Source organism: Pelobates fuscus, chromosome 6, assembly GCF_036172605.1.
Source record: "Pelobates fuscus isolate aPelFus1 chromosome 6, aPelFus1.pri, whole genome shotgun sequence".
NCBI lineage: Eukaryota > Metazoa > Chordata > Amphibia > Anura > Pelobatidae > Pelobates > Pelobates fuscus.
The window spans coordinates 282,919,433-282,946,791 of NC_086322.1; the positions used below are offsets into that span (position 1 = coordinate 282,919,433).

Below are 27,359 nucleotides of genomic sequence, written 5' to 3' on the forward strand. Positions count from 1 at the left end.
AAGGCCTGACAGGCCGTATCACGGTGCTAGAGGCCTCCACCCAAAAGCACGAGAGCACTATCGCCACGCTGCAGGGCGAACTGAGGGAGCTGCACCATTAACACGCATTGCTGGAACGGCGCTTAGATGCCCAGGAGGATGCGAAAAGGCGATGCAATGTTAAAATCAGAGGGCTTCCAGACGAGCTGCCGGAGACAGAAGTCCCGCGCAAGATCGATCGCCTACTAACCAGTATACTCCCTTCAGGTAACCACATCTCGGTCGTACCCACAAACATCTTCCGGATCCCAAAACCAGCCAAAGCCCCTAAATCAGCCACCAGAGACACTATACTTGCCTATAAAAACGGAGCAGACAAGGCAACGGTCCTAACCGCCCTCCAGGGAAAAACCCCCTTACAATTTGAGAGCGCAAAGCTGACATTCTTCGAGGACCTGTCAGGGGGCACCCTGGCGTGGCGCAGGTCACTCCGACCCCTCACTACCACACTCCTGCAACATGACATTACATATCGCTGGCGGTTCCCCAACTCGCTCCATGTGCAACGTGGGGAAACAACCCACCAAATCCACGACCCGCAGGATGCTGCAGACCTACTACAGACTTTGGGCCTAACATGGGACTCACTTCTCCAGGCGGGCCCCAAAGCCACTACCACTCCGACTCACAGTTGGAACCCGGCAGCCAGCGCCCCGTTCGTTCCTCGGAACCTCACGCCAGTCACATATGCCGCGGTCACCACCTAAACAGAGGACATTTAGGGGTACAAGCTTAAAGCCTCTTTTACTATGGACGCTGTCCATACTACACTGCAACCTCTTAAAAAGAGACTTTCCGACGAGATTGAACTTTCACGTAATATACACGGTCTACTAAATGTTTACTGTTTACTGCCAAATGTTTCAGCACCTCCATGAGTCATTTTACATTAGTATAGCGCCTCAAAGCACGCATCAGACATGCTCTTAGATAACCTACCACCTATTATTACATGCCTACACGGCACCCAGCTTGTTTCTCCCTCATGTCTATTTCCTCTCCCTCTCTCATGTAGGCATAATTTGTGTTGTCCTCAGCCTAGTTTCACACATTGTATACACCGAATAATGGAGCATAGACCAGGTGGAATTCCTGTAACACACCTACCGTTACTGTTATTTTTTTCCCATGATATAACTTGCCTTGTTTTGTATACTGGCTAGCACCTGCTGCTGAAAGGGCTAACCTAGGCCACATGATCACCTATTGATCCCTAATTGACCCTGTAAATTTATTTAACTACAGCCGAAAGAAAAATCTACAATACTTACTAAGTGTGGCGAGTAGGCACTACAAGGGGCAGTCTTTATCCGTTCTTTTTAAACCACGCTAGCCGCAGGACAGTACCTGATTACTTTAACCTTTTAATGTTACTCTAACGACTATTGTTTTGCCTTTAAATTTTTTTTTTTTGTACTTAACTCACTTTTTTTGTACGCGAACTCACTGGCATCTAATCCGCTACAACAAACTCTTACCCTTGTTTTAATGCAGAACACCTTTATGCTCAGAGAGAATAGAAACTTGGCTATGCAACGAAGGCTAAACCTAGCGGTGTTAACTGCTGTATGATGTATCTAAGCTTACATACACACGGTTTCACTTTTAAAATGCATTAGAGTATTAAGCTACTGCTAACTGTAACCGTGCTTATACAGAATGACTACGAATTTAACCTGAATCCACTATTTTTACATCTGGCTGCACCGGTCTCTACTGACAGCTAATATAATCTATTGATGTTCATACTATATGCTGTTAAGCCCATGTCACAACTCAATCAGCCTGTTTATATTGCCTGCACCGTAAACGAAAGTGCGCTACTACTTCAATGCCCTGCCTGCGCATTCCAATGACGACGAAGTACTCACCTACGCGGTCGTGGCATCGACCGATATCCTTAGCTAGCAAAGCAATGTTTAACCATATTTAACCACTACTATATACGCTAAAACCACTGTATGTTTACTGTGTCAAGCATGAAACCCCCATCGTGACCCACCGCAACAGTCATACAACGCTGGCCTGTATATCGCATGTTTAAAATCTTTAAGTGTTCCCAGCCTGTTATTTTTCTTATAAAAATGTGCTGTTTATTTCTGCCATGACTATGTAAGCCGTTGAACTGCCTGTAATCGCTGTCGTGGCGCTACAGGTACCTCTGTTATGTAACCAAATGCACAAGAAAAATAAGGAATTTAAAAAAAATGTATGATTCATTACATGTTCGATATTTAGCTACACCTTTCCATTCAATATGGTACACTGTCAAGGTTCACAAGGCTGGCTTGTTCTTTTCCATGGAAAGATACACTGATCAGCCACAACATTAAAACCACCTGAGGTGTGTAGCTCCCCTTCGTGCTGCCAAAACAGCTCTGATGCGTTGTATTATGGGCTCCACAAGACCTCTGAACGTGTCTGGCACCAAGACATTATCCGTGACCAAGACATTAGCAGCAGATTATTTAAGTCCTGCAAGCTGCGAGGTGGGGTCTCCATGAATTGGATTGTTGTTCCAACATATCCTACAGATGCTCAATTTGACTGAGATCTGGGGAATTTGGAGGCACCAAGACATTAGCAGCAGAGCAGATCCCAGCAAGGTTTACCAGCAGAACTTTGCCCACTGCATAATACTGCCTCCGCAAGCCTGTCTTCTTGCCATAGTAAATCCTACTGCCAACTCTTTCACAGTTAAACGACACGTGCACCGAGCCATCAACCTGAAATGTGAATAATCAGATCCGACTTCTTCCTTTGCTCCTGTCACAGCTCCCGGCATATCTAACCGTGTGGATGCACTCAAACAGAGCAGCCACGCTGTCAGAAACACTTTAAACTTACCTTGGGTTCGGCGGGTAGCAGTCCGGTCTCCCTCCCTTATTTTCGGTCCCCAGCGGGTGCGATGTTCCTAGGAACGCCGGCCACTGCGGACCGGGCTTTTATAAAAAACCTACCTTCACCCACGTCAAAGATGGTGCCGACGCGTGTGCGGCGTTGCGTCATAGACACACCACGTTTTGAGGTTAGAGATCAGACGCAGACAATTACGGCCTAAGGAGGGTTATTTAAACTCAAAATAGCATTTGGTCAGTGCCCGGTCGTGGTTTCCTTTAGATGGTTATCCGAGGTTGTGTGCCTGATCGTGTATTTCTGTTTTTTTACTTTGGCTTCGTTTTGACTGCCCTGACTTCTGGTATCCTTAACTATTGGCTATACCCTTATCACTGTGTCTCATTCTGTGTCCCTGACCTCGCCTAGTATATTTACTATTCTCGGATACGTTAAGTTCGGCCATTGTAAGGTCCAACGTTACGCTTAGTCCTAGGTGTGATACTATTCTGCGTGCTGGATCATCTGTAATCCTGACAGCTCCTGGTCCAGTTCTGATGCTCATGTCCCCATTGAAGGTGCTTTCCGCAATGGACAGGAGTCTTCAAGGGCAGCCCCGTACGCAACTACGATGCACTGTGTCTTGACACATTTCTGTCATGGCCAGCATTTTGCGCTACAGTAGCTTTTCAGTGTGATCGGACCAGACAGGCTTGCCTTTGCTCCCTACCTGCATCAATGTGCCTTAGGCGTCCATGACCCGGTCACCAGTTCACCACTTGTCCTTTGCACCACTTTTGGTAGGTACTAACCACTGAATAGTGCGAACTACCCACAAGACTTGCAATTTGGCCTAACCATCACTATGTGGCCGTTTTCAAAGTCACTCAGATCTTTTAGCTTGCCCATTGTTCCTGCTTGTGACATACGAAACTTGAGAACTCGCTGTTCACTTGCTGCCTAATATACCACACCCCTTGACAGGTGCCATTGCAATGGTATAATCAATATTATTCACTGCACTTGTCAGGGACTTTAATGTTTAGTGGCCGATTAGTGTACCTCAAACAAACAGAAATATTACACACAAGCATACTTCTATATTCACACACTAAACTTTCTATGCTATTCAATGGACACATCCTAAATCAAAAATAAAATGCTGTTCATGAGTGTTCGAGATGAAACATAGAATGTGACATCAGATAAGAACCATTCGGCCCATCTAGTCTGCCCAATTTTCTAAATACTTTAATTAGTTCTATCCCACGCATGCTTAACCTCCTTCACTGTGTTAACCTCTACCACTTCAGCTGGAAGGCTATTCCATGCATCCACTACCCTCTCAGTAAAGTAATACTTCCTGGTATTTTTAAATATTTAGGATGACTTAATGCCGCAGCGAGGGAGCTGTAATCTTCCTACTCACCTCCCTCGCGTGGCTTGTAGTGATGCCGGGAGTCGGGTTATGGCATCACTCCGGCCCCCGGCTCACTAAACAGTGCGCGAAAGGGAGCTGAGTAAGCAAGATGACAGCAGCCCCACTGGACCCCAGGGAAAGCCTATCCACTCCAGCTCTCCAGAAGTAAGGAGGCTGGGTGGATTTAATTAAGTAACTACTTGTGAGTAAGTGTGTCTGTATGTTTATGTATGTCTGTATGTGAGTGTGGCTGAGTTTGTCTGTCTGTATGTCTGAGTGTTCGTGTCTGTGAGTCTTTTTACTCATCTTTTTTTCCCACACCGTGCTGATGACGCTGCGGCTGGCCCCACCTCCATGGCTGAGATTATGAATCTTGACGATCTCAGCCAATCCAATGCTTCCCTATAGGAAAGCATTGGAAGACTATTGCGCATGCACAGCAAAATGCCACTGCGCCAATAAAATTTCTCATAGAGGTGCACTGAATCAATGCATCTCTATAGGGAACATTAACGTAGGTGCTGCACATTGTGAAGCACTGACCCAGGAAGCACCTCTAGAGGCCATCTGAGTGACTTGCGCTAGAGGTGTTACCAGGCAGCAATGTAAACACTGCCTTTTGTCTGAAAAGTCAATGTTTACATTGAAAAGCGTTCAGGGACAGGATATAGACTTCAGAACAACTGCATTAAGCTGTAGTGGTTCTGGTGACTATAGTGTCCCTTTAAAAATTGTTTTTTTGGCGTTAATTTCTCTGGCTCCTTACTTTTCTAGCTGGCTTCTAGATTCCAAGAAAATTTGTCCAGCCCTGCAGTAAGGTATGATCATGCATAAATATGCGTACTAACTCACATGATGAAAACCTTCTTTAGCCATTTTATAAACTTATTTTGAGTACATAGTACACTTTTGGGCATCCGTCCTGAAAAATGACATCAACAGACTAAAACAGCTCATGTGTGTACAACAACACTAGTAGAGGAACATGAAAATCCTACTTATGAAGAATAGCTAAGATGCAGTTTCCATAAGAAAAATTGTGTATTTCAAGGGTTAAGACATTATAAAAATAAATACAAAACCAATATACACAGCTCTAGTGATCTAATTAACAAATCATAGATAGAACACAAGCATTGAGAAAAGTAGGTTATTTACATTAAAGCAACCCTCCAAGCCTCTTAACCACTGCAGTTTGTGAACGGTTTGACATCTTACCTGTGGTCCACTGGGCGCACTTCCTCTATGGAAAGCCAAAAGCTCTCCTGAGAAAAACCAGGTCAGTAGCAGAGAAAGTAAGCAGGTTGCTCTCCGCCAATAAGCTACATCCTTGATTGCCAGCTCTCATGAAAGAGGTGGCTCGAGCACTGTAGTAGTTACGGTGCTTGGAGGGTGCTTTAAAGGGACACTGTAGTCACTAAAACAACAAGCTTAATGAAGCGGTTTTGGAGCATAGATCACGCCTCTGCAGTTTACTGCTCAATTCTTTGCCATTTAGTAGTTAAATCACTTTATATATGCAGTCATAGTTACACCTCTCTTCATGTCTCAAATGGTCTTCCGAAACACTTTCTGTAAAGTAAGATCTAATGTTTAAATTTTCTTATTGCGCATTCGGTTTAATTTGTATCTTGTGCACTGTTAATGTTTTTGATTATAAGTTAATTGGCTGAGAATTGAACAGTGAGACTGCAGAGGCATTATTTATACAATATAACCACTTCATTAAGCGAAAGTTGTTTCAGTTACTATAGTGTCCCTTTAAGAAGAAAGCTTTACAAAGATCTGCTGCTCCCTCTTGCACACACAGCTCTGATATAAAATAACGGCATGTGTTCTGATATACTGTTTTTTGCTTATACTACTGTAATACCCACTTGATCCTACTGCTGTTTGGCACCCAGTTCTTAAAAGACCAGGTGATTTCCTCCTATTACGTAATGTTTAGAATCCTTAATCCCTTAGCCTGTTTGATCTAAGCAAACAACCTTAATGTTTCTGTTGCTCCTGTTGGATCAATCATATACTGTGCTTTGCCAGCACAGTGACTCTCTCTACCCCATAGATTCAGCAGGGGGCACCAGCCTCTCATGACTCATCTCCCACCCAATACCCTGGTATAAACCGTAGCCATATTGTGATGCCTAACACAGCGATGCCTAACACTAACACCTGCATTCGCAGGAACCCACTCAGCTCTAGTGGTTACATGCTTGTCTAGTTGTCAACCCTCCTAAGTTTAAAACTCTGACATAATCTCGTTCGCTAAGCATGATTGACTACATTACCTACTTTTAGTTTAATCTACGGGCAATTTACATGTTTTTTTCTGTACTCTATGCTAATGTAATGCCTTACTATGACTACGCTTGTTATCTTACACAAAAAAAAAATGTGCAGTACATCTTGACCTTATTTGTCTACCACTATCAGTATAACTTTTGTCATAAGTCATAAAGTCAATAAGAAAGCTTGTAATCTAACACTGCACGCAAAAATAAAGAATTACAAAAAAAAAGAAGAAAGCTTAAATTGCCAAACTGAAATGGTGATCTTAAAATATTGTCATCAGCAACAGGCGGTTGCCCAAAAATGTTCTTCACGTACGTAACTCTATTTTCCTGTCACAATAAATATGTAACTGTATTTTATTTGGTCTGTTAAATGACACCAGTAGATGACTCACTCGTATCCTCTACTTAGATTGCTTTTCTAGTGGTTATTTTATTTGCAAAATCTGGGGATTTAAACCAATAAACCCAGACATTTTTATAATTTGCAAAACACTAAAACAGACATAAAACAAACACCAACCCTTCATTTAAATATGGATGTGTTTTTTCTGGCTCTTCCAGAATATTGGATACAAGTCCATATAAATCCATCTCACTGTCATACTCGTTCCTTTCATCTTGAATCCTAAAATGGAAGATGTCATTAGTTGATTCAGATTAGATCTGGATAAATCCCATACATGGGTCTTTTAAAAGAACACAACACCTACCATACATTCAATTACCCAATATATCTCAGTTCTCTCTCCTACCTCTACATTAGCTCTCTTCATCTCCAGATCATACCCTTTTATCCATCTTTTAATCGTTAATGTCTGCTCCCTCTTCTTCAGGTCATTCACCACCTCTATTTGTGCTCATCCTTTCCATCTGCACTCATGACTACCATTTCCTTTGGGCTCTACCTAAAACATTGTTTGCCATTGTATATCAATCTCCTCTGGCACATGTCTTTTATGTCAAAAAAACTCTTTCATCACCGACTATTCTAAAGTAACTCATGTTGTGCAACCATTTGATTAAACATGAAATCTATACAGGCATACCCCACTTTTAAGTACACAATGGGACCAGAGCATGTATGTAAAACAAAATGTACTCAAAGTGAAGCAATACCTTTTTTCACTTCCGAATGCATGTACTGCATTGCAATAGTAATTTACAGGCATCACTGATACTGCAACTCCAGATTTCCAGTGATTTTATTTAAAGTGATTTATTTAGTGATTTCCAGTGGGCTTTTATTCAGTTAAAACAAATAGGAAAAAAAGAATCTCATTCCAGATTATACCATTTATCTTTAATGTTTTACTCATCTGACAACCTTAAACTGGGAGGAAAAGTAAAATCAATACAGTGCCAATTTGTATTTGTTAGCAGCTTAGTTGCACACTTTGTTTAGAAACACCTCATTTAACTTTGAGTCCTCTGACTTTGCAGCTTAGCTGCATTAGCAACAATTCTTAGTTATAGAAAATAGCAGGGTAAACAATTTCACTGGATGGCAGCCGATTGCAGAATAGTATGGGCAGAAAAAAAAAATATGTTCAGCTAAGAGTAGGCATTATAAATTTGAGATGATAAACCTGTGCCATGTCAGAAGGTATGAAAAATTCTTGCCCCAAAGACACTGAACTGAGCTGCTCCAGGCGAGAATAGAACCTTCCATTTACTGTTTACTCGCAAACAGAAGAGCCGCGGGAATGTCTGTACTCGCGAGGCACCTTTAAGTACACTCGCGGGTATGTCTGTACTCGCAAGGCACCGTTAACCCCTTAAGGACCAAACTTATGGAATAAAAGGGAATCATGACATGTCTCACATGTCATGTGTCCTTAAGGGGTTAAGTACACTCGCGGGTATGTCTGTAAACGCGAGTGTATGTAAAGCTGGATATGCCTGTACAGAATACCAAGCAATATTATATAACCCCACTCCAGTCATACTAGAGAAGCTAAAAAAACAAAAATCTTTTCAACATCATTGATATGTAGTGCTTCCTTATAGTAAATTTATGTTAGGTGAGATGTCGAACAGTGGAAAACTGCTATGTTGATTACAGTGCGACAATGTAGCACACAACCACAGATTTGGAGAGCATCCCTCTGCCGCAAACATATGCGTAGCTATATTACTACAAACAAGACATCTGAACTTACTTGTTCTTGATCTGCAAGCTACTAGTTTGTTTTACTTCATCTCCATGGGTAGACCACGGTGTGTTGAAAAGTGAAGCATTGGATGAATTTGTAGAATAATCTGAAGAAGTTGTAGGGGCTGAAGATTCATAAGTTGGATTCGCTGCTGAAGTCTCAATGTTCTGCAAAGTCACATTATTTTACATTGGAAAAAAGGTACAAATACAGCAGTGACACAAAGTACTACAAAAAATTTTTTTGTTAGCATAACCCTATTGGCATTGTCTTACCTGTGATTCCAAGCCAAGGTCAAGTTCCCTCTGCTGCCCAATCCTCCTCTAGTGACATCACTCCCATTACTGTAGGGGAAGTGATGTCAGAAAGGATTGGCTGAGGGGAGGACTCGGGTGGGCGGTGCCATCACTCAACATCTGTTTCCAGTGCTGACGACAAACATAAAATATTCATAGAAATAACATTTGCAGATCCAGAACTCTAGCTAATGACGCTGCTGATGATGATAAACCTCCAGCAGTAAAAGGCTATAACTCTATGTGCAGTGTTTCAGTTTAAAATGTTACAAACACGTACTCCAAGCATCACAACAGCTTTAAATCACTGAAGTGGTCATGGTGCTTGGACTAACCCTTTAAATAGTAGTGTAGTGGAGCTCCAATACCCAGACTGGGTATCTCTGCTGATGCCTCCTCGTAGCTAGAGTAGTGCTGGTTAGTGATTGTGAAGAACTTCCCTAGTTAACGTTCCCCGTTTTAGCCGAATTAACTTTGCTTCCCTTGGTCTGGTATTTGAATTATGCCGAACACTCCCTCACTGGCATTTGGCAGCCATTTTGCTACTGTCGAACGCTACTAGTGGCATGAAGCCACAAAACCTCCAGAACTCTTTTCAGCAACTCCACCATCCGTTTCCCAGTCACCGTTTCTCCCCCTTTCCCGGCCAGCCAGGAGAGCGGCAATTGGAGGGAAGGCACCCTGGACTATGGCGACCAATCGCTGCCTGAGAGCCAAGGGCTCTTTGTTTGTCCTCAGTAACTCCCGATAAATTGACTGACCGCAAAGACATTCACCCTGGAACTATTTTAGGCTTCGGCCACATGTGCGGTCGGTCAAAACTTTACCCTGGTGGCGATACGGCTACACTACATAGATCTGAGCACTATTTGGACAACTTGGGCGCTCAGAACTGGGCTATCCAAGGATATAAAATGATGTGGGGGTTCCAGTCTATTTTTCTTATGTTTTAAGGTTTCACTTGTTGTACCTCATGCTTTTGGGAGATAATTCGTTTAAGCCAAAGCAAACTCGCTTATCTCCCAGACACGGAGACCCCTGTACGTGTTTCACTGTTTATATAAGCAGACAACTTGGCCGTAATAAAACCAGTTATTTTGTACTCTTCATCAAGTCTCGATTGATGTTTGGGTATCCGAAAGAGGGAGCGCTATATTCAATGGGGTCTCTATTCAACAGTGTACCCGCCCAGATGTATGTGCCTGGGAGATAAAGTAGCAGTCCGCTAAACAAATTATCTCCCGGATACAGAGTGCCAAACATAAAACACCCCCAAAATACGGTTAACACAGAAACCCTGAATGTCATACATTCCCGGATAGCTATTGTCCAAGCGTCCAAATTGTCCAAATAGCGTCTGGATCCATAAAGAATTGCCCAATCGCCACTGGGGTAAAATTTTGACCAGCCACACACAAGGACAAAGCCCAAAATCGTTTCAATTTGAAAGTGGCCTTAATTCTCTGGGAGCGATGATTCCCTTTAGTCCATAGTATTTTCCCTCCAAATAGCGCTCTCCTGGCAGGTCAGGAAGTAAGACAAAATGGTGAGCAGGGGTTTTTCGGCCAACAACCGATTGGAATCTTTCAGCTCTTTGGGCACGATTGCCTGCCAGGGAACATGAGCGTTCAGGAGTTACATTCGGTGGGAGAAGGGAAGGCACTGAACCAAGGGTGATTATAGTTCCTTTGGGAACAAGATAGGGTAATACAGCACAGGGTCCGCCACAAGTAGCATATAGTAATAAACATTAAAAGGATCATCGCGGTGTTAATGGAAATTATTCTAAATGAGACATCCAGCAATAGCTGTAGACATTCTGCTTGTACCATCCGAGAGCCAAGTCTGACTAGCAGGCACTCGGCCCAACACTCTTTGAATAGCTCCCAGGTTGACTGATTGTTAAACACTAATTTACTGTTCACTGGTTACTAGACTGGCCCTAGAAAACCCTAACTAAACTTAACCCTGACTGTAACTAACCTTGCCCCTAACACCTACTGTTCACTGTTTAGTAGATCTATCTAATCCAAGTTTTCCCTATCCATAACACTAACTGACCTGTACATTAAAGGAACACTATAGTCACCTTAATTACTTTAGCTAAATAAAGCAGTTTTAGTGTATAGATCATTCCCCTGCAATTTCACTGCTCAATTCACTGTCATTTAGGAGTTAAATCACTTTGTTTCTGTTTATGCAGCCCTAGCCACACCTCCCCTGGCTATGATTGACAGAGTCTGCATTGAAAAAAAAAACTGGTTTCACTTTCAAACAGATGTAACTTACCTTAAATAATTGTATCTCAATCTCTAAATTGAACTTTAATCACATACAGGAGGCTCTTGCAGGGTCTAGCAAGCTATTAACATAGCAGGGGATAAGAAAATCTTAATTAAACAGAACTTGCAATAAAGAAAGCCTAAATAGGGCTCTCTTTACAGGAAGTGTTTATGGAAGGCTGTGCAAGTCACATGCAGGGAGGTGTGACTAGGGTTCATAAACAAAGGGATTTAACTCTTAAATGGCAGAGGATTGAGCAGTGAGGCTGCAGGGGCATGTTCTATACACCAAAACTGCTTCATTAAGCTAAAGTTGTTCAGGTGACTATATGTGTGAAGAGTGTGTCCTCTTTTTTTCCCATTGTATGAGTAGTACAGATGTCAAGAGAAATTTACTCCACTGGACAGCCACTGGAGGCAGACTTAGTGCTGCAATGTAAACATTGCAGTTTCACCAAGTTGAAATAGGGACATTGTCCCTTTAAATCAGACAACAGGCCCTATTACATTCTGGTTTGCTTAGCTCAGTGAAGCAAAAGTCTAAAGGCAGGTGATTTCCCAACGAAACTACCCATAGCAAAAAAAAAGCCATTGCTGATCAGAAATCTCACATCCTGGTTTACGGGGTATGATCTTATCACATAATACTGTGTTCCAGAAGAGTTTATGGGATATCTGGTTCTGCCATAGCAAGCGGCTACAATGAAATTATATTTCAACCACTTCTCACAGGTTTGAGAATGTGGCTATGCACTACTTTTATTAAGGCTGTTTTAGTGCAGCAAAGGGAGGTGTACTTAATGGTTTACACACACCATACAGTTATATTGGCACAGACAAAGGTTAAAGGTTGGTTTCCTCTTCTGACATATGGCAGGAAAAAGGCTTAAAGGGACACTCTAGGCCCAGACCACTTATGCCCATTGAAGTAGTCTGGGTGCTAACTCCCACTACCCTTAACCCTGCAAGTGTAATTATTGCAGTTTTCATAAACTGCAATATTTACCTTGCATGGTTAACTCCTCCTCTAATGGCTGTCTACTAGCCCAGTGTTTCCCAACCCAGTCCTCAAGGCACACCTACCAGTCCAAGATTTAGGGGTGACCCAGTTGTGTCTACGGTGTTTTTTCTTTTTTTTCTAAAAACACCTTAGACAAAACTGGGTAATCCTTAAATCCTGGACTGGTAGGTGTGCCTTGAAGACTGGGTTGGGAAACCCTGTACTAGACAGTCACTAGAGGGCACTTCCATGTTTATAGCACCTCCAGCGTCTCTGAAATCCCCATAGGAAAGCATTGAAAGCATTTTCAATGCTTTCCTATGGGGAGGTCTAATGCACATTAGGTCTCCCCCCCGCGCCGGCAGCCGTGTATGCTCAATAGGTCTCCCCCGTCGGATGACGTCGGTGGGGGGAGGAGCATTGGTGGACCCTGAACCAGTGCCGAGGGACATCGGCGCTGGATACAGGTATGTCACTGAAGGGGTTTTAACCCCTTCAGCAACATGGGATGGGGGGGGGGGGGGGGGTGGGAGGGAGAGGGGACCTGCAGTGCCAGGAAAACGGTTTGTTTTCCTGTCACTGGAGAGTCCCTTTAATGCTGCAGCGATTTTATTAAGCTGCTGTGTGCGAAGAGAAAGGGGACATACATTTATGGATCAAAATTACAATGACAAGTATACACAGCAGAAATATCACTGACCTCAGAAAATAACTTTAAAAACAGAGAGGGAATGAAACAGATGTTTCTAAATCAACCTGATTAAATAATATACCTGTATTTCGTATGGATCATAGAAGGCTGTAGGTGTGCACACGTTACTGTTAAAAACATCCAGCTGCTTGCTACTTGCGTCCAAGTTATTCCAGCAAAGTCCATTTAATCTACTGGCAGTTTTATACTTTAAAAGATAGACACAAGTGTTAATAAAAAGAAAACCAAAAAAATCAGGAGCATAAGTGTATTTAGAGGCCAGATTTCTTATTGTTACTCTACAGCTGTTTAGTTGTTCATGGACATAGATAAAATACAAGGAGTACTCTCCTAACCAATCATTCCATTGGATTCATACTATTATAAAAGTTAATTAATATTTTGCTTACTTATAAAAGCTATGGACAGAACTCTCCAACTATGCTCTTTCAAATATCAATATCAAGAGTTTATACTTAAGACATTTAGATAATACCATTGATTGCATTTAGGAATTCAAAATATACTTGGACCTCACCATCCAAGGTATTGCCATGCTACTGTTGAATTCTTTACTAATGAGGAGTTCCAGTAATAGCCTCAGATGTGTTGCCCAGTAATTTCTGTTGTAGTTTATATTCATAAGTATAAGCATATCAACCATAAAGGGATACTTGAAGCATCAAGACTTACTGCTACATTCTGTGTTATTTAGCAGACTGCGACACACTTCATTTAAAAAAAAAAAAAAAAAAGTTCCTCCAAGCATCATGAGCAGTTTACCGATTTAAAGTGGTCATGGTGCATAGAGTATGTATGTGCAGACTCCAGCCGTGTCATTGGGGCATTATTAACCAGTCTGGAACAAGAGACTAACTGTGATATGGCCAAAACATCAATACCCTGTGGTTTGAAGAAACAACATGGACTGCTCTATTATATTAAAGAAAAAAAGAAAAATACTGAAAATTTTTATTTTGCACTTTTTCATAACCAAGTATCAGAAATTACAGATAAGTACTAGTACTAGAAAAATGAGGCAGAGTCATCAATGACCTTAACTTGTAAACAGTTAGTGGCATTTTGCAGGCCATTTCTGGCCCCTTACCTACTTTCTGCAATCTGCATTCAATGGCCCGGTTAGTCTTGAAACAGAGAGGTATTTCATGAATTCTGGATTTCTGATGGCCTTATCCATTTAAGATAGGGCTTGACAAATTTGCTTTCAATCAAGGAGCCAGCTAAAAAGTTTAGGCGCCAGGTTTTTTTTTCCCCAACGTCAAAAATACAATTCTTAAAAGGGACCCTATAGTCACCAGAAACTCTACAGCTTAATTTAGAGAGACTGGTGTCTATAACCTGTTCCTGTAGGTTTTTGTAAGCTCTGCTTTTTCAGGAAAAAAAAAAAGGCGGTGTTTACCTTGCTGCTTAGTAACCCCTCTAGTGGCAGTCAGTATAGTGTCTCCTATCTCAGTGCTGCACAATGTGCAGTACCTACATTCAGCGTGGAGGCAGCGCTGAACGTTCCCCATAGAGATGCATTGCTTTAATGTTTTACTATGAGGAGATGTTGATTGGTAATTGATAATCTCAGTTACGGAAGCGGGCCAGCTGCGGCGAGACTGGCACGGCGTTGGAAAACAGGGGAGTAAAAACACCATTCCCATGTGATCGGAGAACAGACACACACACACACACACACACACACACTAACAGACATCCTCTCACACACTCACAAGATATTTATTATTTGATACACACAAAGAATCATAGATGTACACAGACATACACAGACAATACACACAGACATACATGCATGCATACCAGATATGCACACAGAAAAAAATAAATACATGAATACATATTTTTAGCCACTCTCCCGTTTCCTACCTTTTGGGCGCAGGAGGGTGGCTTCCCTGAGGGTCCAGTGGGACTGAGCACAGCAGCAGACATTAGATTGGTGGGGCTGGCTGCAGCTAATGGGAGTGGGCTGCTGCTGGTCAAGACTCCTCTCCTCCATCTGTTTCGATATATCACATGCAGCTCATTGTACGCCGGGAGGAAGTGAAGGGATCTGCAATTACTTCCTCCCGGTGCTGTAGCCGCGCAGGGGAACGATTGTGTGGGCAGTCGGGTCTGTGAAATGGGGGCAGGCAGCGAACAAAGACGATTTTTACCAGGTGTCCTGCTAGTTCTCTGTGCAGCCGCAGCGCCGGGAGAAAGTAATTACAGTACACTTCCTCCCGGTACACCTGTGCACAGAAAGCTACGCAGGGATTGAAATAGGAGGAGTGAACGGGCTGACCAATCCCAGGTGCCTTGGATTTGTCAAGCCCTGGCTTAAGAGACACAACAGAGCCCGTGTTTGAAGGGACACTAACAACCAGAAAGACTACCGCTTAATGTAATGGATCTGGTGAAGAGTGTCCATACATTTTCTCAATTGCGTAAGTGCAGAAGCCCTCCCAATGCTTTCTGTTGGGTAGCATTGGATTGGCAGAGATCATCATTTTTGACCTCAACCAGGGTGAGACCAGAGCGGTATGCAGTTAGCGAGTAAAAACGGTTTATTTAACTTTTACAGTGAGGCCCTGAATTCTAATATAAAAAAAAACATGAACCACTACATTAAAGTGACACTATAGTCACCAAAAGAAGTTTAGCTTACAGAAACAGTTTAAGTGTATAGATCATGATCCTGTAGTCTCGCTGCTCAAATCTATGCAATTTAGGAGGTAAATCCCTTTTGTTTTGTTCCATGCAGCCCTAGTCACACCTCCTTTGGCTGTGACGCACACACCATGCATTAAAATAAAATGGTTTCACTTTCAATTAGATGTAACTTACTTTAAAAGTTCTTATTGCCTGCTCTCTAAAGTGAACTTTAAATCATATACAGAATGCTTCAGTGGGGTCTAGCAAGCTATCAACAGTGCAGGGGATAATACATTTAAAATTAAAGGGACACTATAGTCACCAGAACAACTACAGCTTATTGAATTTGTTCTGGTGAGTAGAATCATTACCGTCAGGCTTTTTGCTGTAAGCACTGTCTTTTCAGAGAAAATGCAGTGTTTACATTACAGCCTAGTGATAACTTCCCTGGCCACTCCTCAGATGGCTGTTAGAGATCCATCCTGTGTCATGGCTGCCTAAATTGCATCCAAACATTCAGTATCTCCTCCCTCTGCATGCAGACACTGAACTTTCCTCATAGAGATTCACTGATTCAATTCATCTCTATGAGGAGATGCTGATTGGCCAGGGCTGTGTTTGAATAATGCTGGCTCTGCTCCTGATCTGTCTCTTTGTCAGTCTCAGCCAAGCCTATGGGGAAGCACTGTGATTGGATCAGGCTACCACTTTTGATGATGTCAGCAGACTGCTTTTTTTTTTTCTTTTTTCTTTTTAGGCAAACAGCATGCAGAGTTACAGCTTCTGGCTTGAATACAGTAAGATGTTGCTATATTTATGGAGGCATGAGGGGCCCAGGGGGCTAGATGGTGGTTTTAACACTATAGGGTCAGGAATACATGTTTATGTTCCTGACCCTATAGTGATCTTTTAAATAGAATTTGCAATAAAGGAAGTATGAACATTTGCTGACTCTTTACAGGAGGTGTTTAGGAAGGATGTGCAAGTCACATGCAGGGAGGTGTGACTATGTTGCATAAACAAAGTGATTTAACTCCAAAATCGCAGAGAATTGAGCAGTGACACTGCAGAGAAATTATCTATACACCAAAACTGCTTCAATACGCTAAAGTTGTTTTGGTGACTATAGTGTCTCTTTAAACACGTTTGTTTTTCTAACAATTTACAGAGAGCTTGTTTAACCCCTTAAGACCGCAGTCAAATGTACAAGTTGTGATCCAAAAAAAATGTAAACAAACCACAGAATTTTACTATATGTCTGTTCAACAATAATTTACCTCTTTCATACTAAGTGCACCCACACTTATTATATATCATTTTGTTCAGGGGAAACAGGGCTTTAATATCAAACATTCATGTATGGAACTCCATTTTATATGAATAAAATCTAAAAAAAACTTGAAAAAATTATGAAATCTTGTTGTTTTTCAATTTCAGCATGGCAATTTAACTGTTAATGTCAGAATACTATTCGGTTTTCCTGCAATAAAACATACATATTTGTATTCAGAAATGTCTCACGAGTAAAACAGTACCCCCCATGTATAGGTTTTATGGGGTTTTGGAAAGTTACAGGGTCAAATATACGACTTGTCCATTATTTTATTTTCTGCATAGAAATTTGACAGATTGGTTTGAGTGACCTAGGTTGCATTTTAGACCGTATGGCAGCCCAGAAATGAAAATTACCCCCATCATGGCATACCATTTGAAAAAGTAGACATCCCAGGGTATTCAAAATGGGGTATGGCCAGTCTTTTGTAGTAGCCACTTGGGCACAAACCCTAGCCAAAGTTAGCGGTTTTTTTTTGTGTTTTCTTTTTTTTACATAAAATCTGTACTTTCACTGATAATATTATTGTTAGTATATAGTTTACTGCCCTGAAACACTCCTAGTTCTGCTCAGTGAGGTCTCACGAGCGCCATGGTACCCCCCATGTATAGGTTTTATGGGGTTTTGGAAAGTTTCAGGGTCAGATATACGGCTTATCCATTTATGCTTTTTCACCTTGAAATTTGTCAGATTAGTTTGCAGTGTCCAGGCTGCCTTTGAGACCGTATGGCAGCCAAGAAATGAAAATTACCCCCATCATGGCATACCATTTGAAAAAGTAGACATCCCAGGGTATTCAAAATGGGGTATGCCCAGTCTTTTCTAGTAGCCACTTGGGCACAAACCCTAGCCAAATTTAGTGTTTTTATTTTTTTTTTTGCATTTTTCACATAAAATCTGTACTTTCACTGATAATATTATTGTTAGTATATAGTTTACTGCCCTGAAACACTCCTAGTTCTGCTCAGTGAGGTCTCACGAGCGCCATGGTACCCCCCATGTATAGGTTTTATGGGGTTTTGGAAAGTTTCAGGGTCAGATATACGGCTTATCCATTTATGCTTTTTCACCTTGAAATTTGTCAGATTAGTTTGCAGTGTCCAGGCTGCCTTTGAGACCGTATGGCAGCCAAGAAATGAAAATTACCCCCATCATGGCATACCATTTGAAAAAGTAGACATCCCAGGGTATTCAAAATGGGGTATGCCCAGTCTTTTCTAGTAGCCACTTGGGCACAAACCCTAGCCAAATTTAGTGTTTGTTTGTTTGTTTGTTTGTTTTTTTTGCATTTTTCACATAAAATCTGTACTTTCACTGATAATATTATTGTTAGTATATAGTTTACTGCCCTGAAACACTCCTAGTTCTGCTCAGTGAGGTCTCACGAGCGCCATGGTACCCCCCATGTATAGGTTTTATGGTGTTTTGGAAAGTTACACGGTCATATATACGGTTTATCCATTTAGGCTTTATTACATTGAAATTTGGCAAAGTGATTTTCTGGGCCTATATCGCATTTGAGAGAGCATGGCAGCCTGGGTAATAACATTTCCACTATTATGGCATACCATTTTCAAAAGTAGGCAACCCAGAGTATAAGAAATGGTGCATTGCAAGATGTTTGGTCTAACCACTTTATCAGAAATGAAGGGCCCACATAGGGGTTATAGCTTTATTTGTGCTTTTTCACGCACATGAACTCCATTTTCACAGGACATTTCATATTCCTGATATGAGTTATTGCAACAAAGCCTCACTATTTGTATTTAACATTGTCTCCTGAATGTAACAGTACCCCCATGTACTAGATTCTCTGTTTTGGGGGGGGAAGTCATGGGGACAAAAATATTAGATGTCCTTTTCAAAGTTGGCAATTTAACAAAGTGATTTTCTGGGTCTATCTCGCCTTTGAGAGAGCATGGCAGCCTGGGTAATAACATTTCCACTATTATGGCATACCATTTTCAAAAGAAGGCAACCCAGAGTATAACAAATGGCATAATTTGAGATGTTTGGTCTAGCCATTTTAACAGAAATGCTGGGCCCATGTAGCGATTTCTACTTTGATTTTTGTCTTTTTAATCAGATAAATAGCATTTTCACTGGAAATGTCATAATACAGATATTAGTTAGTGCACTAGAGACTTGGTATTTTGATTTAACACTGTCTTCTGAATATAACGGTACCCCCACGTACTATTATTTCAGATTTTACTGATAAGTCACAGGGCGAAATATATTAGATGCCCTTTCAGCTTGTAAGTTTGCCAATATTATTTTCTGGGCCTATGTAGCTTTTCAGAGAGTATGGCAGCCTGGGTAATAACATTCCCACCGTTATGGCAAACCATTTTCAAAAGTAGGCACCCCAGAGTATAACAAATGGCATAATTTGAGATGTTAGGTCTATCCATTTTAACAGAAATGCTGGGCCCATGTAGCGATTTCTACTTTGATTTTTGTCTTTTTAATCAGATAAATAGCATTTTCACTGGAAATGTCATAATACAGATATTAGTTAGTGCACTAGAGACTTGGTATTTTGATTTAACACTGTCTTCTGAATATAACGGTACCCCCACGTACTATTATTTCAGATTTTACTGATAAGTCACAGGGCGAAATATATTAGATGCCCTTTCAGCTTGTAAGTTTGCCAATATTATTTTCTGGGCCTATGTAGCTTTTCAGAGAGTATGGCAGCCTGGGTAATAACATTCCCACCGTTATGGCAAACCATTTTCAAAAGTAGGCACCCCAGAGTATAACAAATGGCATAATTTGAGATGTTAGGTCTATCCATTTTAACAGAAATGCTGGGCCCATGTAGCGATTTCTACTTTGATTTTTGTCTTTTTAATCAGATAAATAGCATTTTCACTGGAAATGTCATAATCCTGATATTAGTTAGTGCACTAGAGACTTAGTATTTTGATTTAACACTGTCTTTTGAATATAACAGTACCTACATGTACCATGTTTCCAGGTTTTTATTATATCACATGAATAGAACAGTACCCCACATACACTTTGATCTGAAGGCAGAGAGAGGCAGATAGATCTTTGATATCACATAGAGAGTCACTGTGAGAAGTAAAAAAAAACGAAAAAAAACAACTATTTTTTGTAACCCTTTCAGTGCTAATCACAGCATTAACCCTGTGATCAGTTTTTTATTGGGAAGTCACATTTCAAGTACTACAAATGTAGTATTTTGAGTTGTTTTGTGTAGCCACTTTAGAATGGCTAGCATAAACAGGGACAGGCCAAGGTCAGGGGAATCCAGAATTCAGAGTAGTCGGTAAAACAAGCCAATGGGTCGGTACAGGCAGCTAACAAAGCGTAGTCAGGACAAGCCGAGGTCAGAAATCCAGGTAAATCAAGCAAACAAACTGCCAAAGTCCCATACAGAATGATTCAGAAATTCAGCTCTGTATGGTAGACTTTGAAACAGTCTGTTATGCAGAGGGCGGGTAGAGATGGGCAGGTTGGACAATAAAAACTGGAGTCCTTTCGGACTCCTTTCTTGTAGCAAACACGGCACTTTTTTGGGGGAGCTTTTTTACTAGGGGTGGATGGGATTCGGGAAGGGAAGTGTTTGCCACAAAGTCTTTGGAGATCTCCTGATTCCAAAGTGGGATTGGGGGGCTGGGTAAATAACATACGGGACAAAATGCTTAATGTGAATTCGAGGAAAGGGCAGGGCCTACCTATGACCTCTTTTGTATAGAAGACATAGGCATTGAAAATTGCAATCTGGCTCACGTAGATTGCAATTTTCTTGTACCAGGTCCTAGTTTTTCGGTTCACCAGATAGGGCTGTATGCATTGGTCAGCCAAGTCTACTCCCCACATAAACTTGCTGTAGTCTACAATGCACTTCGGCTTTTCCAGATGCTCAGTGCTACCTCTCACAGACACTGGCACTGTACTTTCGTCATGCATCGTAGACAGCATGTATACATCTTTCCTATCTCTGAAGCGAAGAGCAAGCAACTCATCCTGGCGGAGAGCTGAAGAGGAACCTCTACTGCTTCTGCCACTTGCCAGGGCTTGGGGGAAACCCCTGCGATTCTTCCTCACTGTGCCACAGGCTAGGGTTTCAAAACAATATACATTTTTAAATAATTCTATACTGGTATAATAATTGTCAACCCATAGCCTATATCCCTTATTCAACAAGGGAAGGATTAGATCCCAAACAATCTTGCCACTTGTACCCACAGAATCAGGGCATCCTGGTGGGTCAAGATGGCTATCCTTCCCCTGGTAAATGCGAAACGCCCATGTGTAACCAGTACAGGATTCACATAATTTATCAAATTTAACGCCATATCGGGACCGCTTCGATGGAATATATTGCTTAAATAGCAGTCGGCCTTTAAATTTCATAAGGGACTCGTCAATTGAAATATCTTTATCGGGGACATAATTTTCAGAAAATTTGTCTGACAGGAGTTGAATAAAGGGCCGAATTTTATATAGCCTGTCAAACAGTGGGTCGTTTCTAGGGGGACACAGCGAGTTATCATTAAAATGAAGGAATCGCAGCCGTTGCAGGTAGCGATCCCTCAACATAACCTCAGGGAAAAGAGGTGTAGCCAGGATACGTTGCTTGCTCCAGTAGGACCTGATACTGGGCTTTTTTACAATACCCATCATTAGGGTTAAAGCCCAAAACCGCTTCATCTCTGCGACATCCGTGGGTCTCCACATATTCCTGCGACCATGATGGGACCCCGGATGTGCAGAGATACTGCATAGCAAACAAATTCGTTTGCTGAGCCATGAGCTCAAATATATCGTCTGACATAAAGAGCTCAAAAAAACGAATTGGCTCGCAGTCGTCCACTGTTACAGTGATGCCAGGTGTAACAGTGAACGGCGGTATTTCTGGGGCCATCATATTTGGAGGCACCCAGTCTCTGCCTGGCATTGGGCTTGCTGAGCGTCCTCTTGTGAGTGGTGGTGGGGCACCATCACTTGAGGTCTCACTCAGAGGCTCAATGTCAGAGGCAGTGATAGTGTCACTGTCTTGCAGAGTGTCACTATCACTGCCTGCCAGAATGGCATACGCCTCCTCGGCTGAGTAGCGACGTGCCATTCTAGGGGGACAAATTAATTAATTTATATACTAAAGTGGGTAATTAATTATCTACCTGCCTAACACCTACTACCCGCCCTCAAAAAATAATATAAATGTACTGATCACAGTATAGGCAGCTGCAATCAGTACACTGAAAGGGTTATTTTCAGATCTATAAAAATAACCCTAAAAAAAAGTCAGTCTGATCAGAGAGCCCTCTGATCACAGTGATCACTGATACAGTACTGTACAGCAGATAAACTGTACAGTTTAGTGATCACGGCAGCGGGGAAAGGGTTAAGGGAGATTTGGGTTGCTGCGACTGACACAAAGGGTCAAAAAAAATTAGAAATAATTTTTTTGACCCAAAAAAGTTTTTAAAACTGAAAGGGTTATTTTTTGATCTATAAAAATAACCCTAAAAAAAAGTCAGTCTGATCAGAGAGCCCTCTGATCACAGTGATCACTGATACAGTACTGTACAGCAGATATACTGTACAGTATAGTGATCACGGCAGCGGGGAAAGGGTAATGGAGATTTGGGTTGCTGCGACTGACACAAAGGATCAAACAAAATTTGAAATCATTTTTTTTTTATCCAAAAAAATAATAAATAAATACCCTAATCAGGTTGATCACAGTAATATGCTGTGATCAGCACTGAAAGGGTTAAATAAAATATAAATTTTAAAACTTTAAAAAAAATTTAAACTTTCTTTTTCCACAGGAGCTGCAAAAACCACGATCTCTCTGCCTCTCTCTCTCAGATCGAAGTGAGGTGAGGAGCGGGGCAGAGACAATGTGTCAGCCAGTGATCTGAGATCATTGGCTGACACATACTAACAGTGATCACAGTGACTGGCTGTCACTGTGATCACCTCCTACAGATCGCGGTAATTGGCCACAGGGGGAGTGCCTGGGAGGTACAGGCATGCCCCCCACCGCGATCTGTAGGGGGCTAATGGCTGCAGTTACATGTGTCAGCCAATAGGCTGACACATAGTAACACTGATCGCACTGACAGGCTATGGCAGCCTGTCAGTGTGATCTGATTGCAGCCTGACAGTGCAGATCGCGGTCACTGACCCCAGGGGGGCCAGGCATGTCCCCCGACCGCGATCTGCTGCAGGAGAATGCGGCCGGCTCCATGTGTCAGACGATTTCAAATCGGCTGACACATGGTAAATACCGATCGCAGTGACAGCCTGTCACTGCGATCAGAAGCTGCAGACCGCGGTCCCCAGGCACAGGGGGGCTGCCTGGGGGGCCAGGCATGTCCCCCGACCGCGATCTGCAGCGGCCATGTGGGGGGTAAGACCGCACAGGACGTACTATGCCGTCCTGCGGCGTTTAGAGCCGCCCAAATAAGGACGGCATAGTACGTCCTGCGGTCTTAAGGGGTTAAATCAGATCTGCCCCTTTTAGGGTTCTATGCATATACATACATAAAGATCTCCGAAAATTACCTTACATGTAAGATAATTATTTTCCAGTGGTGAAGACCATTGTATACTATAAACCAGAATACCATGGACTTCACTCTAGAGATCTCTACTTTAACATGAAGCCAGCCCTATTGCAGTACTGGATGAGCCCCAAATGAACGACAAAAACACACAGGTGTAGGTTCCTAAAGATTTGCCAAAGATTTTAATGCGTAGCAACATAAAGAGTAATCATGTCTAGGCTCACAATGTAACAAGAGTTAACACTTTTTCAAAGCACTGCATCTTGCGGGCCATAAATCCAGCACATCATTCCCTAACTGGCATTATTTTATCCCTATTAGAAGCTCATGATTTCTAAGTTTTTGTTGCATAGCCAAAAAAAAAAAATGTTTGCTGCGGGAAAAAACAAAGTACGAACAATGTCCTTGAAATGTTAGTAAAGCACAAAACAATGAAAGGGACTATCGCCCAGATATTGATATATCAAAACATTAAAAATAAATTCCATCACACCTCCAACAATTCTCTATATGAAGCTTTTTATAGCAAAATACTGCATATACATACTCCAAGCATCATGACCACTTCAAATCAGAGGTGCTTGGAGTAACCATTTAAGTCACTCTGAGAGTAGGGTCAAGGTGCTCAATGCAACATCACATTTGCAATTATGAAAGTTCTGGTGATGTTACGAGTGACCCTTTACTGAAAAAGAGGGGGTTAAAATACAAAGCAAAGCTGATTATTAATGTTCAGCAACATAAAAACCTTACAGTCACACCCTTTTCAGCTAAAGCGACATGTATTTTTTTTTGTTTTGTTTTTATGAGCAAATATTATTTCACCTATGCTTTATAGTGTTCTGAACTCTCACAGAGCCCTTTGTGGTGGAATCATTACTAATTGTATAGCATTTCATAAAAATGTGCGGTGTTTTATTAGAATGTCATGCAATCAGGCTATCCTAACTATAAGATAAGGCCATTATCAGAAAATATTACTTTACTGAGAGGGTAGTGGATGCATGGAATAGCCTTCCAGCTGAAGTGGTAGAGGTTAACACAGTAAAGGAGTTTAAGCATGCATGGGATAGGCATAAGGCTATCCTAACTATACGATAAGGCCAGGGACTAATGAGAGTATTTAGAAAATTGGGCAGACTAGATGGGCCGAATGGTTCTTATCTGCCGTCACATTCTATGTTTCTAATCATCTTTCTATGTGTTTTGAAATGCATGATATAGCTGTTGCATTGCAAGCCTGTTAGCATTATCTATGCACAACTAAAAAAAAAGAATTGGAAAAAATAAAGGGAAAAAAAACCTCAGTCAATAAGGGGTAAAGGTAGTTTACATGTTCAAATGGTAAATTCACTGAACTTTAGATGGAATTCATTTAGTGTATCTGTGGCATAATCTCTTCAAGAGATCAGCAAAAAAGTACAGTACAGCTAAAGAGGCAATACAAATAATTACATGTTAAAATATTCTCAGTACTGGTTAATTATCCTCGCCTGATTTTGATCTGATTTGTTCATTGGGTGCACTTAAATCAGAGAATGGCCAAGCTAACATCTACAAATACAGTACTGTCAGTAGCCTGTTATGCCCCAGTATCACACTAACATTGAAACCAAAACAGAGTGGAAGAGAATACTAGAAACAGGCAAATACTGCCTGCTCAGCTCTAAATCACATTTTAAAGGACCACCAATGTCATGCAGGCCTTTTTATCCCAATTAGGGTTAATCACTAAAGTAAGAATTCAAGGTGAATTTCATATTGAACATCAAAATAGCCAAACTGGAAAAATACTCTCAGACAGCAATGCTTTCAGTTTGTCTACTCTGGCCTTAAATTTAGAATTCTCATGGATCTGAATAACCCTGACTGAAGTGGCCTGGGTGCAGTGGTCCTGTCATTTTAAACCTTCAAGTTGAAACATTGCAGTCACACTGAAAACCATTAAAGCCACTTCCCCTGACAGTCACTTGACATTCAACATTTGAATGTCAACAACTAGGGATCGACCGATTATCGGTTTTACCGATATAATCGGGCGATATTCGGTATTTTCGGCAATATCGGTATCGGCCAATAGGGATACCGATATTGCCAATAATACCTCCCAGGACCGCCAGGCTCATTACAAGCCCGGCGGTCCTGGGGGGGCGGGCAGCAAGCGTTTACTCACCTCCCAGCAGCTCCTCCAGCTCCCCAGTGTAAATCTCGCGAGACCCGCGGGCAGCTCTGACGGCCGCGGGTCTCGCAAGATTTACACTGGGAAGCTGGAGGAGCTGCACGGAGGTGAGTAAACGCTTGCTCCCCCCCCCCCCCCCCCCCCCCGCTAAGCCAATGCCACTGACTGGACCCCCCTCCCTGGCAAGGCAACAAACAGGGAGGGGGGACAACAAAAAATTAATAATTAAACATATAAAAAAAAATATTAATTTAATATAAAAAAAATGCCTCCTCACACACATACACTATTATTATACACATACACTACACAAACACACTGTGTATATAATTCAGTGTGTTTGAATAATGTGTTTATATAATGCAGTGTGTGTGTGTATAATAATGCAGTGTGTGTGTATAATAATGCAGTGTGTGTGTGTATAATAATGCAGTGTGTGTGTATAATAATGCAGTGTGTGTGTATAGACACTACAAACACACACACACTATACAAACACACACACTAATCAAACACACACTGCATTATATATACACACACACTATACAAACACACTGCATTATACACACTACATTATATAAACACTTCATTATATAGTTTGTGTTTGTGTAGTGTGTTTATATAATTCAGTGTGTGTTTGTGTAGTGCGTTTATATAATGCACACTACGCATTATATACACACACTATACAAACACACACACTCTGCATTATATAAACAGACTACATTCACTATACACACACTACACAAATACACACACTCTGCATTCCTTATATACACACACTACACAAACACACACACTTTGCATTTAGTATATACAGCATTCACTTTACACACACACACTGCATTCACTTTACACACACTGCATTCACTTTACACACACTACCCACACACTACACAAACACACTACACAAACACACACACACACTGCATCCACTACACAAACACACACTGCATCCACAACACTCACACTACACAAACACACACTGCATCCACTACACACACACACTAAACAAACACTGCATCCCCTACACACACACTACACAAACATACACAGCTCCCCTGTCTAAACACACTGCATCCACTACACGTGGCATGTATATTTTGTGCATTTACCTTTAGAAATAGTTTTTATTTTCCAAAGTGGTAAATGTACAGAATATCGGCAAATTATATCGGCTATCGGCCTGAAAGTTCACAGAATATCGGTATCGGCTCTAAAAAAAATCAATATCGGTCGATCCCTATCAACAACAATTGCAGCTCATAGGAAATCACAGAATTCAATGCTTTCCTATGTGGAACATTGGATGCCTTTGCAGCACTCACTGCCCATACATATCAGGTCCCCAGTGTTCCTCTATGAAGATCACTGGAGGTAGCCATACAAATTTGTGACAAACACACTGCATTTATTATATAAAGACTGCACAAACACACTGCATTCATTATACACACACACTGCACAAACACACTTCATTCATTATACACACACACTGCATTCATTATATATACACTGCACAAACACTGCATTTATTATATAAACACACACTGCAAAAACACTCTGCATTCATTATATACACACTGCATTCATTATATACACACACACTGCACAAACACTCTGCATTC

The 27,359-nt window shown here is 41.6% G+C and overlaps 1 protein-coding gene and 1 long non-coding RNA gene across 2 annotated transcripts in view; both read right to left on the reverse strand.

The window, feature by feature from the left end:
- LOC134614992 (uncharacterized) overlaps positions 1–27,359 on the reverse strand; it is a 420,807-nt gene that overhangs the window by 136,337 nt on the left and 257,111 nt on the right. The window lies entirely within an intron of this gene.
- Positions 1–27,359, reverse strand: part of MEIOC (meiosis specific with coiled-coil domain) — a 57,036-nt gene that overhangs the window by 21,248 nt on the left and 8,429 nt on the right. Inside the window, exons 2-4 of the mRNA XM_063459728.1 lie at positions 13,093–13,218; positions 8,748–8,908; positions 7,109–7,213 (exon numbers count right to left, since the gene is read on the reverse strand). Of these exons, the coding sequence (XP_063315798.1) occupies positions 7,109–7,213; positions 8,748–8,908; positions 13,093–13,218 (392 nt within the window). The remainder of the gene's footprint in view (positions 1–7,108; positions 7,214–8,747; positions 8,909–13,092; positions 13,219–27,359) is intronic.